The following is a 17680-nucleotide window of genomic DNA, read 5'->3' as shown; positions in this document are numbered from 1 at the left end:
ATAGTATACAAAATTCAAATTTCAGTGTCTGTAAATAAAGTTTTATTGTTACACAGCCCCTGTGGTTCTTTTGTGCTAGGGAGAGTTGAGTAAGTGTGACAGAGACCAGATGGCCTGCGGAACCCGAAATATATACTCCTCAGTCCTTCCCAGGAAATGTGGGCTGACCCCGCATACCGCAGTCAGCTTCTCAAGGATAGCCGTGGGTTCACGAAAGCCCCAACACTAAACCCAGTACTAGCTAACATTCAATAAATGTTTGTTGAGTTATGGAATAGCAGAATAAATAAATGTGCGGGCTGTGACCGCATCCTCCTGGGCTTGCAGACCGCATTGTCCACTCCGCACCCGCGTTCTGAGATTCAGGAGCACTTGTACCGAGTGGGGCAGCGTCTCAGATTCCTTGGCCCCCCTTCTCGTTATATTGCTAAAAGAAAAAAAATACCCGAGGACCCCCAGAAGTTTTGTTTGCATGAGTTTTATCTATCAATATTTACTGTATTAGAAATTAAAAGTTAGGGGCACCGGGGTGGCTCAGTTGGTTAACTGTCTGCCTTCAGCTCGGGTCTTGATCTCAGGGTCCTGGGATCGAACCCCGCATCAAGCTCCCTGCTCGGTGCGGAATCTGTTTCTCTCTCGCCGTCTCCCTCTGCCTTTCACCTCCACTCGTGTTCTCTCTCTCTTTTTCTCTCAAATAAATAAAATCTTACAAAAAAAAGAAAACTTAGAAATTTAAAAAACAATTATTAATTTATGTAAAAATAATAAGAAATCTATTGCTTGTTAGCATAAATAACATGTTTGTATAAAAATAACTGTTTTCCTAAAAACAATTTAGCAGAAGGAGTTGCATGGTTTTATAGGTCTTGCAAATATTTGTAATATCTGACTTAAATAGAATACAGCTGTACCTTGTCACTTTTGCATTTCTTCTGCAAATCTTTTGGTTGAAGTAGATGAAGGAAATCCAAGCTCACATATATATGTAGTAAGAAAAGGGAGGTGTACTTTAATAGCTTTTTCAGAGAACAGAAGATATTCTGCTTGGCTACTATGCCAAAAGTTGACAACTGGTAGTTTCTTCAAGATTCATCAAGATATGAGATCTGAAATCCTATCAGGGAATATCTTGTTCTTCTTTGTATTGAAACCCATTAGTATTTCTTCCACTTTGAATGGTTATTCGACGGTTTGGTCTAATTATTAAAGTGCTTATAAATGCAATGTGGTTAAACCTCATTTCTTTTCATTCAGGAAATTCCCAAGATTCCCTGGGGAAATAGGAAATGTTTCTGGATATTGTTAGTCCAGAATGAACAGGATGTGAAAGGGGAATCAAGTTGTACACACAGGCTAGTCCCCAATTAGTCACTGGGTTTGGTAACCGTTTTTATCTAATACACCCAGACATATTCTCAGCAAGAGGCACTTCTCCAGCCATCGTCTGATATAACATCATATTTAAAATGAAATCATCAGGCTTCTTCTGTCTTTTCTTTTTCTTTCTTTCTTTTTTTAGTTGATGTGAACCACTCATAAAGTGAAATTATGTTAGTATTGACGCCAGGTTGGTTGAAAAATGCAAAGGGTGTTAACTTCTCAGCTTCAGGGCACAGGGTAATTGGGTGAGGGAGATGTTAGAAAAAGATGCTTCTTTCTGCAACGTGACATAGCTCCCCAGGATCAGCTAGGAGCATTAATGTTAATTTGAAAAAGTTTTATATAGAACCGATAGCAAAACATTCCATGATTTAAAATACAGCCATAAACTGTATTGCACTCAGATTTGTCTTCTTGCTTTTGAGATATTAATCCTGTGGGATTAAGTTGTCAAATATTGCTGTTTTACATTTTAGGCGTTACAGCCTGAGAACCCCACATAGTAAATATTGCATAGAGAAAAAAAAAGACTGGAAAAACATACTAGGATGGTGATAGTAGTTACCTTTCGGTGTTAGGATTGTGGGTCATTTTTTGTTTCTTCCTTGTCCTTTTAAAATACTCATTACAATGAATACATAGTGAACATTATGTGTCATGTATACTATCGAATGATGGGCTTAAGCAGAGAACAAAAAAGCTGATTTGGCCCTTGCTCAGTTTTAGATCTTTCAATAGGTCAATTTTTATGTTTCCCAAATAAATGTAAGTAATATTTCTATAATGAGGAAATTTTATTTTATTTATTTATTTATTTTATTTTATTTTATTTATCTATTGCCTTATTTATTTATTACAAACCAAAATGAACAGGAAAAAAATTGGCTCTTTTTCTATGTTTTTCTTTTGGGTAGGGGAGAGGGTTGTGGGTTTTGGCTATTTTCCTGAGAAGTACAGTTTGGAGACCTGTGTCATGATTCAGGTGTCATATATGAATATTACCTAAATATCACCTATGAAGTTTCTACAATGGGCTTGACTCTGAATGAATGGAAGCCTTTTTATCGGAAAGAGGAAGGCATAGCCATTTCCCAGGCTCTTTGTTCTAGTGGTACTTTTGAGCTCCATTCCTTGGAGCCATGAACAGCTGTGGCATGCTGGACGTAGCACCTGGATGGACCCTCCATCCATTATTTTGTGGCTAGGTAAGGTTACTTAGAGGCGGATCAAAGCTGAATGACGGTAGAGCTTGAAAACTGGCCAGTCTGTGGCCTGAACAGCTTGGAAAATGCACTGCTTCCATGCTGGGTGCATACAGAAACATCTGGAAATCAACTTGAGACTTGGTGATGGGAGAAAGCTCCTTTCCAAAGGGATTCATTTCTTTTATGTGAATATTTCTTAGCTACTGAAAAATACTAGAATTATTAAGGAATTGGGGTTTATATTTGATCCTGGCTAGGAAACTAGGGAAAAAAAGGGGGCTACTATGATAAGCAGTTCTGTGATGCATTTCATCAGAACCATCTCCTTTCTATTTTTATAAATACATAATTTCCAAGGTTTTGCAGAGAAGTTTGACTCTGAAGGAAGTGTCAGAAAGGTTTCAGTGTAGCCAAGTGTGACTTATGAGAGAAAAAAATCACAACTAATTGTAAAAGCGAGTCACTGACTGGTTGTAAGAATAAAGGAGCAAGAAACCACTTTTTTGCCAACACCTTCTGCCAGACTTCCTGGGTCAGGCTTACCTGAAGTCCTGCTCTCAGGAAACGATGGAGCATAGTGGAAGGTGCAGAGACGGCAGTGGATTTCATCAACTATCTAGAACATGAGGTTAGATGTTTTCCAACTGGGATTTCTTAATCTGAAATGAAAGAGGCTGGGAGGAGACTGAGCAGTCTTTAGAATCTTGGTTCTGCATATGTTGAACGTGGCCAGAAAAAGGAAGGGGTACTTCTTGACAGTCTAGAGAGATCCTGAAGGCATATACAAGAAGTACTGTAGCCAACAAGTAGTAAAATGATGGCATTCATTACCCCTGGTGGTGTGCATGACGGAGGGGAAGGCTGAAAGGATCTTTATAATTTCTTATAGAGAACTGGATGAAGGGAGTTGTGATAATATGTTGGTCGTGCTGATTACCTGGTGCTGAGAATTCTCAGGCCAATCACCTGTGTGTGTGTGTGTGTGTGTGTGTGTGCGCGCGTGTGCGCGTATGCAGAGTTGCCGGTGAGAATGGCTACCAAATAGTTACAGGTGGTGGTCTCAGGATGATGGGGTTTCAGATGGTATTTTCTTCTTTATATTCCTCCTGTATTTGAATCTTTATAAAGAACAAATTTCATTATAATTCAGGAAAGTGTTGTTTTCATCCATGCATTAGAAATAAAAAAGATATCAAATAGTAATAAAGTTATTGCAACTTTTCTGGGTCTATAAATGACAATGAATTATGCGGATAAAGGAATATTGTTTGAGATATTTTGCTCAGCTTTTTAGGGGAAGGGCAATCTGCATGTGCATTCTTCTCTGTCAGCTAACATAGCTTTCCCGGTGGACCTTGAGTCTACTTCAGGATGACATTTCTTGGACTGTTTCACTTTTAGTTCAAAAATGCATAATTGGACAAGATGACTCATTTTACACCCTTCAGTGCTCAGTATGCCCTTTTGTTTCCATACCTTCCCTCCCTGTGCTCTCTTCTCCCCCAGCAGCTAGACTTTTAAAATGTAAGTTAGAACCTTTCTCAAAAGTGTCCACTGGTTTTCCATCTCATTTATAAGAAAATCTGGAGTCGTCACAGGGGCCCCTGCTCCTTCCGTCCTCCCCGGTCCCTGCCTGCAGCCAGGCAGCCGTCCTGTCTGCCTGTTCCCATAAAGGCCTGGCTTACCCTCCCTGTGAATCTTCCTGGCTTATTCCTTGTTTCCTTCAGGTATCTGGTCCCCTCTTTTCCCCTCCTGAAAGTGGTCCCTGACCCCTTTCTGAAATACCACTCATGCTATCCCTCCTTCTGTTACTTTCTGTCCCCTTGCACACAGTTTCAGTTTTCTCCCTAGCACTTATCACTCCTAGCCCAGATATTTATTTGGATATTCGATAATGACCTTTTCTTTGTACTGAAATGTAATCTCAAAGTGTAATCACCAAAACATCATGTTACTTCTGTTGTCACTGCCGCGAGCACGCTGCCCAGGGCAGTGTCCGACACACAGTCAGCTCTCAGTAAGTACGTGCTGAAGGAATGAATTCCTGTCTCATTTCTCCGCTTTGTGTTCTGACACTTTTGCCTTGCAGAGAAGTCGTTACATTCAACCATTTCTTGGAAGCAGCAGCTGAGAAGGAGGTTCAAGGGAAAGCTCGGCTCCAGGATTTTATTGAGAATCTGTTGCAGCGGGTAGAGCTGGCGGAAAAGCAGTTAGAGTACTATCAAACCCAGCAGGCTGCTGGCCTCTGCCGAGATATCAGCGAGCACGTGGTAAGTCACACAGGTCCAGCCACCATGCTTGCAGTCCTTGGGTTTGGCAAGATTGGGTCAAGGACAGAGGAAAGGGGAGCTGGGGAATGACTTTTGGGAAACCTCTCGACATCAGCACCCGTCATCCCTGTGTATGAGGTGATACAGTGAAGCCCAGACACCTCCCTTAGAAGCCCAGACACCTCCCTTAGAAGTTAACAAAATTCTGGATACATGGTTGTCTTCACCTGACCCCTCCACACCAAGAGAAATAGGTAGAGATATTTTTTATATTAAAGAATAATAGAGTTGGAAGAAATCATCGGTCCCAACCCTGGTGCTCAAGTAGACTAGAAGGTATCATTACCCTGTTCGGAATCTTTTTAAGGAGCTCCTAAGAAAGCTTTGGCCTTTCTCAGTAACAGCAAAATCTAACCACATGCCTCTTTTTTTTTTTTTTTTTTTACTTTAGAGGAGGGGCAGCACCATCCAAAAGTCTCAATAGGTGAGACATTCTTTAAGTAGATTTTCAAGAAGTCTTAGAAAATTTCACAGGTTATAGTTCTGTAATAAATATTTGCATACAAGTTTATATATTGTTTCAGGGACTCGAGAAACCCCTGGAGCCCAGATAGGAACTGTGGATATGGTTGAAGGTTCAGGTTCTGCCAAGTGGCTTGATCGGGATTCCCTGGTCTCTTTAGGGGTGGAAGGAGGTATAAATAATCGCCCTTGAGATGAGGGGGATGGGTGGTCCTATTTGCCCTCCAAACAGATTTTTTTTGGTATCAGTAACAAGGCCAAAGGAAGGATTTTTGAAACCCCAAAGTGGTTTATAACATTTTCATGATCTGTTTGACTTTATTTATGCTTAATCCCTTTCCCAAAGATTTTAAAACGATTCTTTTACTTACCCCGCAAGTGGACTGTACCTATGAGGGAAAGAAAAACAGGGAACATTTATGCGAACCGAAATGTCGGTAAAGTTGCTACTGGTTGTTTAAAAAGTTTAGTTTGAGCATTTTGGAAGCCAAGACGTAAAGGAAACGTGATTAAATAACAAAAGAAGGAATGAGAGTACCAGCAGGTGGATAAAAGAAAGAAGGCGGGAGGGACAGACGGGCAACAGGAATAAAGGAGAGAGGGAGGAAGGAAGAAGTGAAGAAATGTTATGCAATCTTACTGTAATGTACACTCAGCATTAGAGCAGGGCAGCAGCGGGAGCTCTAGAACTTTCCAGTCAGGAACAAAAGTGGACTGGAAAAAGTAAGTGTGTTACTTCTGTGTGGTTCCAGTAACTGTAATCAAGGCAGGTTCAGCCACCTGATATGTTTATTATTTTCCTGTTGGTGTCTGTGGTCTCCTGAGAGGGAGCTTACACTTCCCTCCTCAGGTCTTCTCTTACCTTCTTGGGAAACTGTGAGGCCAGTCCCAACTTGTGTAGCAGGAGGGACACTCTGAACCCTTCCCTGCCTTCTCCCCATCCTGCTCTCTACCAGGAGAGTGTGCAGCATGGGGTCACGGGGCCTAGATGTGAGGTGAGAAGGCCTGGCTTCCAGATCATTCCGGCCCTGCTCCTTATTTTCCTGGGCCTATAAATCTTCTATGAAACAAAGCAGTTAAACTAGATGCTCGCTAGGGTCTCTGGCCTCTTAAATTCTCTGATCGTCACCTGACTTGAGTGGTTAACAGTTCTAAAATAAAAATGTAGCCTGAATACTTTTAATATTTAGGTTACAAATAACCCAGAAATGGATAAACGTCTACTGTACTAAGCCAAGAGGATCTTAAAGAAAGAGAGAAAGCAATGGAAGGCAAAGAGGAAGGGAAGAAGTCTATCATTCTCTCTTATTTATATTTCTGTGCTCTTTCCTCTGCTCAGTTTATTTTTCCAGCTTGAAAATTAAACATCTTTTAAGAAACATTGCCAGTGATTCTCTTCTCCAAGCTGGTACACGCCATCAGAAGTTGGGCAGGTCTCACCTCTCCTAGTCAACTGTGTAGGTATGAAGTTATGTGCGTGTGCACACGCATGTATACACATAAATACATAGATGTACAGGCACACATGTCCACACACAACTCTAGATACAAATAATCAGGGAATTAATCCATGCATATGCCTTCTGTGTCTCAAACATGACATGATCTGCCCTCATCAGACTTGATCTACCTGAGGAAGAATTGACTGAGTGCAATACAGGAAAACGCCATTAAGACAGTAGTGGGGAACATAGAAGTGAGAGCTGTCTGTGAATAGGACATGGTCAGGCTGCAGTGAAGCGACTGTGACTGTTGTGGGGATGGTGCGTTGCCCTGAAAAGACCCAGAATGAGGCCCTTTGTTTCTGGAAGGATAGAGCAGAGATGCACTGCCCCCGTGTTCATGGAAGTCCTCCAAACTCCTCTCTGAACCTTACGTAGCACATCCCCATTGCCCACCCTCAGACCTTTTCTCCCGTTTCCCTCAGCTCTTTAATCTGAACAATAGACACGCACCTGTGAAATTAGGAACACTGTCTTTGATGTAATGCAAGTGCTAAGTCTGGCCTCCCAGGGTTCCTGTGGCCTTCCACACACAGAAGAACTTGGATGCTTTTAGCAGGAAAAGCTTCGAGTCCTCGCTTTATTGACTGACTAGCAGTGAGGAGCCCTGGCTTCTGGGGCCTCAGCCCCTCCCAGGAGAGCTCCTTGCTCCTGTGTGCCCTGAGATGGAGCAGAACATTCTGACGCAGGCCCTCCACGCTGCAGCTCAGGACAGCCTGGAGTGCCGTCCCCAGCTGACCTGACTCTTCTTCACCATGAAGGCTGCACGGAGAAGCGCTGGCTGTCCTCTCCCTTCGTTTTCTCTTTACCACCTCCAGACAGCAGTGAAATCTCTAGATTGATGTATGAGGTGCTTCTTTCCAAGGTGCGTTCTGGCTTTAAGATTCTTTTAGGCCCTAGAAAAATTCCCCCTCACATTTAGTAAAGGCCTCTTCTGAAATGATGTTTCGGCATCTGTATTTCCCCTTAATTCTCTTGAGCATCTGTGTTCTTTTTCACCTGGCTGATTTCTTATAACATAACATGCTTACTCTGATATTTTGTCTTTGTGCTCTAAAAAATGCTGTCAAATTAGACATAAAGTGACCTAATATCCCATCTGCCAAAAGTCATGCACAGACCTGCTCAAAAGGAAGGTTATGAAACAGATTAAGTGTTGCATTTAGTTCCTGCAGGTTGTAAATGAAGGCTAGCAGCCATTCATTTAGTATCTGTTTACTGGGAACATAGCACTTACTGGGTGCTGCAGAAACAGGGTGACTGAGGAGGGCGATGACCCCAGAAACAAGTCCACAAGTAACTAGGATGATCTCAGAGGCTGATAACCCCTGTAATGAAAAATGTAAGAATGTGTACGAGTCCCTCCAGGTCAGGAGATGCCTTGCAGACGAGAGGCTGCGTTTGGACTGTGACCTGAATAACGGGACCAAGGCGGCTCTGTGAAAATTGGGAAGTGGCTTAGGAGGGAACAAGCTTGACACATCTGAATAATGAGCTGAAGCCGGAGATGCAAGAAGGTTCCAGATCGTGCTGGGGCTTCTGGGTCACATAAGGAGTTTGGATTCATTCCAGAGCACAGAGGGAAGCTGTTGGAAGTTTGTAAGGAGGAGGTGATTTGTGTTTTAGCAAAATCCTCCTGGCCGCTGGGTGCAGAATAGACTAGAGGGGTGCAGGACCGAGAAGGCTAGAAGGCCATTATGGTGTGGCAGGGGAACGGGGGGATGGCAGCTTTGGGAGGGCGGAGCTGGAAAGAAATGGCGGGTATAGGACATATCCTGGGGACAATGTTGACTAAACCAGTTGGACTTGCTGAAGGATTAGGTTTTAGCAGGTGAAAGAAAGAGAGGAATCAAGAATGAATGTAAGATTTTGGCCTGAACAGTTGAGTATACAGTGCTGCTATTTACACAGAGAGAAGGTGGGAGGAAGACCCAGCGCCCAGTCTCTCCAACCTGAAACAACTTGGGACACCATGTTTGCACTCAGATAGGCTCTCCATGCAGCTGCTTGTATTTTTCCAACGTGGAACCTTCCTTAAGGACTCTCTTGATCTCCATCCTCCTATAAAGTAGTTGGACTATGAGAAAATGGAGACAAATGATGGAACCTGAGAAGGAAGAGGGTTTCCATCTGCCAGAGGCTGTGGGGCCGGAAGGACTAGTGGCCTCTTGTGTTTGCAGGGAGGAGAGCATGTGAGGTTCTGGGGGGACCGTGGTAGCAGGCCCCGTGTCCAGCCAAGCCTCATGATCTGTAGGATCACTGGAGAAATTCGGATCCAGCCATGGATTCCATTTAACTTTTTGGGTACAGACTTGCTCTTCCACAAACACATGCTCCTTAAGGAGGCTGAGCAGCATGAAGTCTTGCTTGGACGTGGAAGGTGCTAACTTGGGTTTGAAGTCCAGCTCTGAAACTGGTGAATCATGGAGGCTTCAAACCAGCTACTTAACTTTTTGGCCTTACTTTCTCTATCTGTAGGATGGGGATGAAAATGCTTACCTCATAGGGTTGTTTTGAGGGTTAATTGTGGTGGTTTTATATAGCCAGTATTTTGTCCACTGTGTGGCATATGAGACCTGCACAAGTTACGATACTTACATATCTATGTATATGCGAGGTTGATGGCTCATCTCTACCCGTATTTATTTGTGCATTTCCCTTTCTGTAATACACAGTAAACTCCTGTAGTTTCCTGAGGTCCTAGCAGGGTCCATCAGTGACATTCATGGGCACCAAGGTTTTGGTTCTTAAAACATTTTGGAAGTCAGGGACCACTTTGAATTAGATAACATCTTTGGCCTTTTCCCCAGGGACGAAGATATGCATATGCATGTAAATACACACACACACACACACACACACACACACACACACACTTAACTTTACATAAAATTCCAAAGAGTATTATATATACATATGCAACACATCATCAAACTGTATGCTTACATACATATATACAGTGAAGTGAAAAAAAAATTTGCTATGCCTTAAGAATAGCTTTGGAAAGCAGGAAGCAATTTAAAGGAAGAAAAACTCTGTAAGCTTTTTTTTTTTTTAATAGTTTATACAAATACTAAAGTCCATTCGAGGAGCTGAGCTGAGAAACTTTTACTAGTGGTAGTGGGGCCATGGCAGAAAGATGGAAATGCTGAAACCTTGGGTTTCCCAGAACCTGCCAGCCTGAACCCTCTGTCCAACCTTCTTTGTATATTGCATAATGTCAAGGCCTTCCTGCAAGGAAGATGCCTTTTTCTGTCCACCTTATTAATCTCCTGTTGAATCCAGCCAGTATGACCAGGGTCAGTGGCAAAGCTTACTTTTGATTGAGTCAGAAAGCAGAAGCCAGGAATCTGGTCTTGCCTTCCTGGGGCCATGGCCCTCCAAAGTTTGTTTAGGAAAGCTTCTTTCTGATATGCTTCTGACTGCAGACAGGGGACTCAGGGGAGTGACCCTGTTATGCTGACCTTGGTTTCTCTGATTATTTGAATATGATAAGACTCATGTCTTGGCCACACTGGGCCCCAACACCAAGGTGGCCCTTTCTGCACATTTTCTTTATCATTCTCTTCTTCTGTGGGTCTCTGCCTGCTATTGTGTCAGCACTTCTTTTTGCAGAGGCTCCATGAGGGAGGTCAGGAATGAAGGCTGGGAATACACTGGGTTTGCCTCTGAAGGGAATGGTGACATCTGGCTCACAAAATGATAGTTCTCAATTTGTTCTGCCAGTGATATTTGAGCCCAGCCACAAAAGGGCATGCAGACACTTCATTGGGAGTGGAAAATAGTCTCGATGATAGATGGCCCCAGGGACTGTTGTGGAGTTGGTCTTCATATGCTCTCACTTTAGAAATGATGTATTTTAGGCAATAAACATTTGATGCCAATTTTCCCTTTAGTTGATACACTGTGACCAAGCGCAGCTGTAGTGAATTAGCTGCACATGCCGCCTGAATTAATCAAGAAATAATAGCGCATCATTCTAGTATTAAAAAACATCTTTCTTCAAATGTTGCTCTGTGAGAGGGCTCTTTGACATTCTGAAATTTTTTAGATGGACTGATAATGGGCTTCTTGGAAATCTCAGGGCAAGGAGCCACAGAGGCTCCCTGAGGAAGCTGAGGCCGATCACAAGATGTTTGTGCTCCCTGCTGTTCTGGAAGGTGCCACAGGCCGTGCTACTGATAACAGTTCCTGGCTTCCTTAATGGGAACGCTTTCTTAAAAATATAAGCCAGAGAGATTCTTAAAGCCAAATCCAACCTTTAAGTGAAGTAATGTTTTTTCTTATTTGTTTTCCTTCAGCTTACAGATATCTCCTCAAATAGGAAACCCAAATGCCTGTATGTATACCTTTTTATACTTGGGCCATTTGATTATATTTGCATGATGTGCTTTCCTGTTACATTTTTTAAAATATAATATTTGTATTTTAATGGATTTGAGAATTTCCGATGAAAATGCACCTGCCTCAGCACCTAATTTTGTAAATTGTGGTTACAACTTTTAACTATGCTAATAGCCTATTAGTTTCTGGCAGTATGTTAGTACCCAGTATTTTTACAGTATTCTATAGTGTAACTTTCTCTTACTGAGGTATAGTATAATTATCATAGCTCTATAGTAGTATTAATATAGTATATATATACCACGTTAGATATAAATAATATAAATATATGTATAAATTTATGCCGGGAATCACATAATCACATACTTTATGATTGCTGCATGACTAATACTGCTATATACAGTCACTTAATGAGTCAAGGGTTTGGATTCTGGTCTCATCTTTTCCATAGACCAACTGTATGTATTATTCTGGGGAGTCCCTTCCATTTTGGGAGACTCAGTTTTGTCACTGGTAAGAGAACTAGTAACATCTCCCTGAGAATTTGGCATCATGAGATCATTTCATGAAAGCCACAGGACTTTTTGAAAGAAAAATATCTTTTCCTATTTGACTTACTGGCAGTCTTTCTGCCACTCCAGTGTGCGGGAGTAATTGTGCCGTGGATGGTTTTTTTTTTTTTTCTTTTTTCCCTCTTCTGTTTATTTTAAGGTTCTAAACAAAATCTTTCTTTCTGCTCATCTTCCTCTGCTCAACCATCTGTAGAAGTAGAGGGCACCCACATCCTGCATGTAACCACGCTGATCTCAAGACCCACTTCCATCCAAAAGGAAGGAGCTACCTGAGAAAAGCCAAGGATGATAGAGCCAGCATGCAGCCTGCTAAATCCATTCACGAACAGGCTGAGTCCCCAAGAGAACTCTGCAGACCGTCGAAGAAAGGGGAGCCTCTGGGGTTTAGCCGGAAAGGCAACATCAGGCCCAAAATGGCCAAAAAAAAGCCAACAGCGATTGTGAACATCATCTAGAAGAGTCATTGGCGGGCTTTGCAGAATATTGCTCTGGGGGCCAACGGTAATGCCTTTTGGGATACATCCCACAATGAGACACATTAGGAAAAAGAAGGGCAGAACACGTTTATTTTGTGGCCAAACAGGCACCTAGATTAACCAGAATTTAACAAATGGGCATCTTGGGGAACCAGAAATTTATTACAGGCTCCTTTTAGAACCAAGAGGCAGGTTACAGAAAGAATTGGAAACAAAACAAAACAAAACTGTCTTATTCCAAAATTTTAGTTAAAAGAAAGCTCCAACTTGTAAAATAAACAGACCACTCTCCAGTAGTTTCTGCATCTGGGGTTCTGTGTTGGGGTGATTGAGCCAAGGCCCAAGGCCACACCAGATGTCGGGCACTAGGAAAAAAGTCTTCTGTGTCTACTCCTCTCTAAATTGTGGGACAAAGAATAGGAATGCAAAGTTCTCTTAATAGCAGTGCAACGGTAAGATTTTTACTTGTTTTTAACCTGCCCTCAATTAATTTGAAAGTTTCCAAAATAAGGGTTCCTGTTTCCCCAACTATTGTGGTTAATTAAGATTCCAGTGTTTGGGTGGCTTCCGGGACTCATCTTCGACTTCAGTTCTCATTTCTAGTTTGTTCGATTCAGGTTTGTTGTTTTTCTGGATGCGTGTTTTTTTTTTTCTGATTTGGGGGTGCCTCTGCTCTCTCCCTCAGCTGAGTGTTCTGTACCCCGAGACCAAGCTGCAGCCTCTGTCTTCAAAACCAATAGTGTTGCCTGGGGCTAGGATGGAAAACCCCATCAAAACCTTCCAACCACGAAACTCTTTGATCAACACCCATCACCAGTTCCGGGTCTGAAGGGCTGGAACAGCAGCAGATGGCACGTCTAGTGCCCCGTGAGCCAGGGCCTGGCAATGCTGCAGACGTGACTCAGCCCTTCCCTGCTTCCCTGGGAGTAGCAGCAGCCACTGTGGGCTGTGGACATGACTGTTCCCTTGCTGGCCTCACTTTTCCACTTCCCACTGTTTCGGTGCCCTTTGATGACTAAATATACGTCCTTACCTTTCGACCAGGTGTTTGAAGCTTTCACTGGACACTGCTTTCTAAAGTAGTTTCTGAAACGGTGCATGTGGGGTCCACAGTCTGAGACTGTTCTCCTGTCCCTCCCTAAAATAGCCTTCGTTTCCACAAAGAACCATCTCCTAAGGGCCTCCTGCTTTATGGTTCTCTTCAAGAATGAATTTCCATGTTAAACTTTTTTTTTTTTTTTTTTAACGTTAACAATATCATCAGGTCTTCTGCAGAGTTTACAAGTGCTGACACATATATATACACATATATATATGTGTATATGTATACATATACACATATATATATATAACACAAAATATATATGTCAGGTATATTAATAATTTATTTTTAAATACTCATGCAAAAGGTGTGTGTTTGTGGTGGGTGGTTTTTAAACTATATATATTAGTTCATGTAAGCTGAATTCTCTTTCTTTGAAAATTAAAACTGTAACCTAATTAACATTAGTAGAATGATTAGTAGAATGATTGTTATTGTAATAAACATCAGATTAGCAATGCATTAAAAATAGGTATAATGCAGTTACTTAAAATGCCAGTAAGTCGAAAAGTGTAACTTATCATTATACAAACATTTCGAACCTATCATAGTGAAAATGTTGGTTTTGAACCTTCACTTTGACATCTGGCTCACGGGGGTGAGCCATTCGTCTGGTGTATAGGCAACTATCAAGTGGGAAAAAAACTTTGCTGTGAAGTGAATATTACTGTTTAGGCTAACATTGTAAAAATTGTAGTGTTACAATTATTGTTTATCTGGAGAGTTAATCTCCTCCAAAGTTATATATTACTGATGTTTATACCATGATTGCACTCTAGCCTTTTACATACTAAAAAGTGGACTCGTTAGTTGTGTGGCATGCCCTTTGTCCTGTAACACGTGTGTGCAATGACAACAGCTTGTTTTTAAAGGTGGTAGAGCCAGATTTTTTTCGTTTTATTTAACATAACCTACATTTCCAGTTTTAATTTAATATGCCTTGAGGGCATGACAGCTCTCTTTGACAGTGGTACTCTGTGATCTTCAGAAAGCACCATAATGTCATAGCTACTCGATGTACATTACACAAGACAAATGACTTTTAAGATTATATTAAAAAATTCTTTTTAATTCCAACTAAATTCTGACCTTCATACAAGGCACTGCATTATATATGTTGTACATCTTTAGAGACATAAATTTGCTGTTGAACATGGGAGCTGGCTCACTTTAGGGGATAATTCACTTATATGCCATGGCCTAGGCCATGTACCATGTCCCACTTGGGTCTTATTTTTAAATATATATATATTTTTTGTCCACATGGCCAGTCAACCTGCGAGTTGATTTTTGGAGAAATTACCAAAGTTCCTGAGAAAACATGTTCAAGGCTAAACTGAAGAATGGATCTAATTTTATTATCTGTTTTGTAAGGAAGAAATTTTTCTTTGAACTCGTCTTTCATTCTTTTATTCCCAAACTAGGTTATAGATTTTCAGCTGCAAAGTTCAGGTTGCTAAGACACTGTTTTCTAGCATTCTGCAGGGTAGATCAGTTTTATGGAATCTGGAATGTTCTTTTCCCAGAAATAAAAAGTTTTTAGATTATGAAATAAATATTATAATAATAAAGCTATATTTATGACTAATGTGTTGGTATGTTTTGTCTAGTTGAAATGTTTCTGGGGAGCCAAGTGTGCTGGTCCGTTGAACAGTGAACAAAATGGTTTTTCATGAATAAGCTGTTCACTGTACATAAAATCACCATGATCTTGTACCTATAAGCTTTCTTGAGAACTTAGCAGGATCGTTTTTATTTATCACAATGCCTGTATCTAAAAGTTCCTTTTACATATGTTCGCACTGAGAAGTCCTCATTAAAAGCCCATTTGTGCTTTTCTCCCATCTTCCTCCACACGATGAGTAATTTTCCTACACTCTATTTTTAAACTTGGCAACTCTTAGCGGAAACCATGGACAGATTTCACAGTGTACATCCCAGCTTATATAGGCCATACATCTCAGTCATTGCAAGACCCAGAGAGGGATTACAATAGATAATAGAACGACTGTATATCACTAGTAAGTTACTTAGCCATTTGTCCTTTAAGAGCCACGGAATTGGGAAAATTTAGGGGATGCCATTTGTTTAGGAGCTGTTAGAGCTTTTAAGGAGATAACCTTAGTCTGTTCTTACACTTAACTTGTGTTAAAGTTGATGGATTCACCAGGTCATATAGTGTTCTTGAAAAATAACTGTAACATTCTCAATTATCTCTGGGCATTAGAAAACATAAACAAATCCTAGTATCTTAATTCTGTTTAGGCTGGATCCTTAAAAAATGAGTTCTGGAGATGGCATACATGCAGGCCCAAACACAAACCCTGGAAACATTTCAAAATTTAAACAACGGGGAGCTTTAGACACTGAATTGCGTGTGTGTGTATAATTAAGGTGGTGAATTTTTTCTTTTTTTTTTTATTCTTTTCTGTCCATGTTCTGTATCAATAAAATGGACACATCTGAAATTTTCATTTAAGACAGATTTGGGATGCCTGGGTAGTGCAGTTTGTTGAGGGTCTGACTCTTGATTTCGGGTCAGGATTGTGAGATTGAACCCTGTGTCGGGCTCTGCCCTCAGCAGCTTGGTCTGCCTTGAGAGTCTCTCTCCCTCTCCTGTTTCCCTTCCCCTCGACACACACACACACACACACACACACACTCTCTCTCTCTCAAATAAATAAATCTTAAAAAGAAAAAAGTAGAAAAGGATCTTTAATCTGTAGCACTATGCTGTGTTTACTCTACATGTGTAGCCATTTTTCTAAAATCTAAGCCATTCCAAGAAATGAGCTTTTCTCTGAGAGGAACCTCACATATAGGCAGGCCTGGCTCTCCTGCCCACACTGTAGTGGGGACACTGGTAAGTTTTGTAAATGTGGAGGCAGGTGTCGATGGTGAATGGGAGCTTTGATACCCATGTCCTGTGGGAAGAGGAGACATGATCACTCTCCCTGAATATCTGAAGTTCTGTCTCATGCAAGGATACTTATTTTGTGTGGGTATGCAAGGCACTATGAAAATCAGTCAATGAGAGTTCTACAGAAGCAGACATTAAGTCATTCAATAAAACATGTCTAAGGGCAATGTGGAGGAGGTCATCTCGTGAAGAGAGAGCTAGCTCCCTGTCTCTGTGCAGTTCCCTCCTTTGTGGTTGATGGGACTCTACTTTGGGTAGGGAATGGGACCGGGAGTCTTCAAATAATATCGAGCCCTGGGATTCTGTCATAAGTACTGATATTACATTAATGTAAATGTTGGCTGCGTCCAACAATGTGGACGTGACAAACTGGTTTTGGAAATTTAACTCCACTGACGTGGACTTTGTGAATTGTCCTGTGACGTGTTTCCATGGCTAACCTCATGAAATGCATTGGAGGTGGGTAGGCATGAGGAGGTATCATTTTCTTCTCTTAGTATGTGCAGAAACATTATCAGGGGAAATGGGAGATAGACACCTGGCCCTGTTGCCTCAGTTGGGACCATGTACTTCTTGGGAAGCATCTTATCTCACGTGGTTTCAGTGTTTCAAGAGACAGTATGCTTTTTTGGTACAGTGTGGCTCCCGAATGCAAGCCAGTTAATTCACCTGGTGTTCAGTTGAGTCAACAGCAATGCTGTCCAGTGCTGGGGGAGGAGGGCCACACTGGACTTAGAGATGACATGTGGTATATCAGGCTCCAATATCCTGCCTTCCTCAAGCATTTTTCAGGTAGTTTTGATGATACTTTATTTTTGCTTCCTGATGATACTTAAGAATGTGACTTCACCATATTTTACAATGAAGGTGGGGCTTATAATTATTGAGAAATGTTGTCCAGGGCCAAAGAGCTCCTTCATGACAGAGCCAGAGTGAGATCCAGAATACCATCTTTCCGAATCTCAGCCTGTGCTCTTTTCACCACTGTGCCATCTCTTTGACAAGAGTCCCAGAAATTGCCCTAAGTCTGTCTATTTGTTGATCACACAATGGTTCCCAATGTCCTACAATTCAGTTTTATATTTGTTATCAATAATTGCACCTTTTTAGGAGCTCATGGGTGACTCAGTGGGTTAAAGCCTCTGCCTTTGGCTCAGGTCATGATCTCAGGGTCCTGGGATGGAGCCTCGCATTGGGCTCTCTGCTCAGTAGGGAGCCTGCTCCCCCCCAACTCTGCCTGCCTCTCTGCCTACTTGTGATCTCTCTCTCTCTCACTGTTAAATAAACAAATAAAATCTTAAAAAACAAACAAACAATTGCACCTCTTTAATGCAAACTGCTATGGGAGAATATAAATACCACACTTTGTAATCTCTAGATGCCTTCC

General features: G+C 41.6%; 1 protein-coding gene across 6 annotated transcripts in view; it reads left to right on the top strand.

Annotated features, from left to right (window-relative positions):
* Positions 1-13559, top strand: part of ZNF365 (zinc finger protein 365) — a 52794-nt gene extending 39235 nt beyond the window's left edge. For 3 of the 6 annotated variants that reach the window (XM_059170145.1, XM_059170146.1, XM_059170142.1), the window contains 3 exons: positions 4675-4855; positions 11181-11218; positions 11989-13095. In XM_059170145.1, the coding sequence (XP_059026128.1) occupies positions 4675-4855; positions 11181-11218; positions 11989-12250 (481 nt within the window). In that variant the 3' untranslated portion in view covers positions 12251-13095. Of the gene's footprint in view, positions 1-4674; positions 4856-11180; positions 11219-11988 lie in introns of all 6 variants that reach the window. The other 3 variants (XR_009352610.1, XM_059170143.1, XM_059170147.1) reach the window with 3 other exon arrangements.
* Positions 13560-17680: the final 4121 nt, after the last annotated feature.

This window comes from Mustela lutreola, chromosome 4 (genome assembly GCF_030435805.1).
Source record: "Mustela lutreola isolate mMusLut2 chromosome 4, mMusLut2.pri, whole genome shotgun sequence".
NCBI lineage: Eukaryota > Metazoa > Chordata > Mammalia > Carnivora > Mustelidae > Mustela > Mustela lutreola.
Note: the sequence above shows the minus strand (reverse complement) of the source record. Positions and strands in the feature narration are given on the sequence as shown.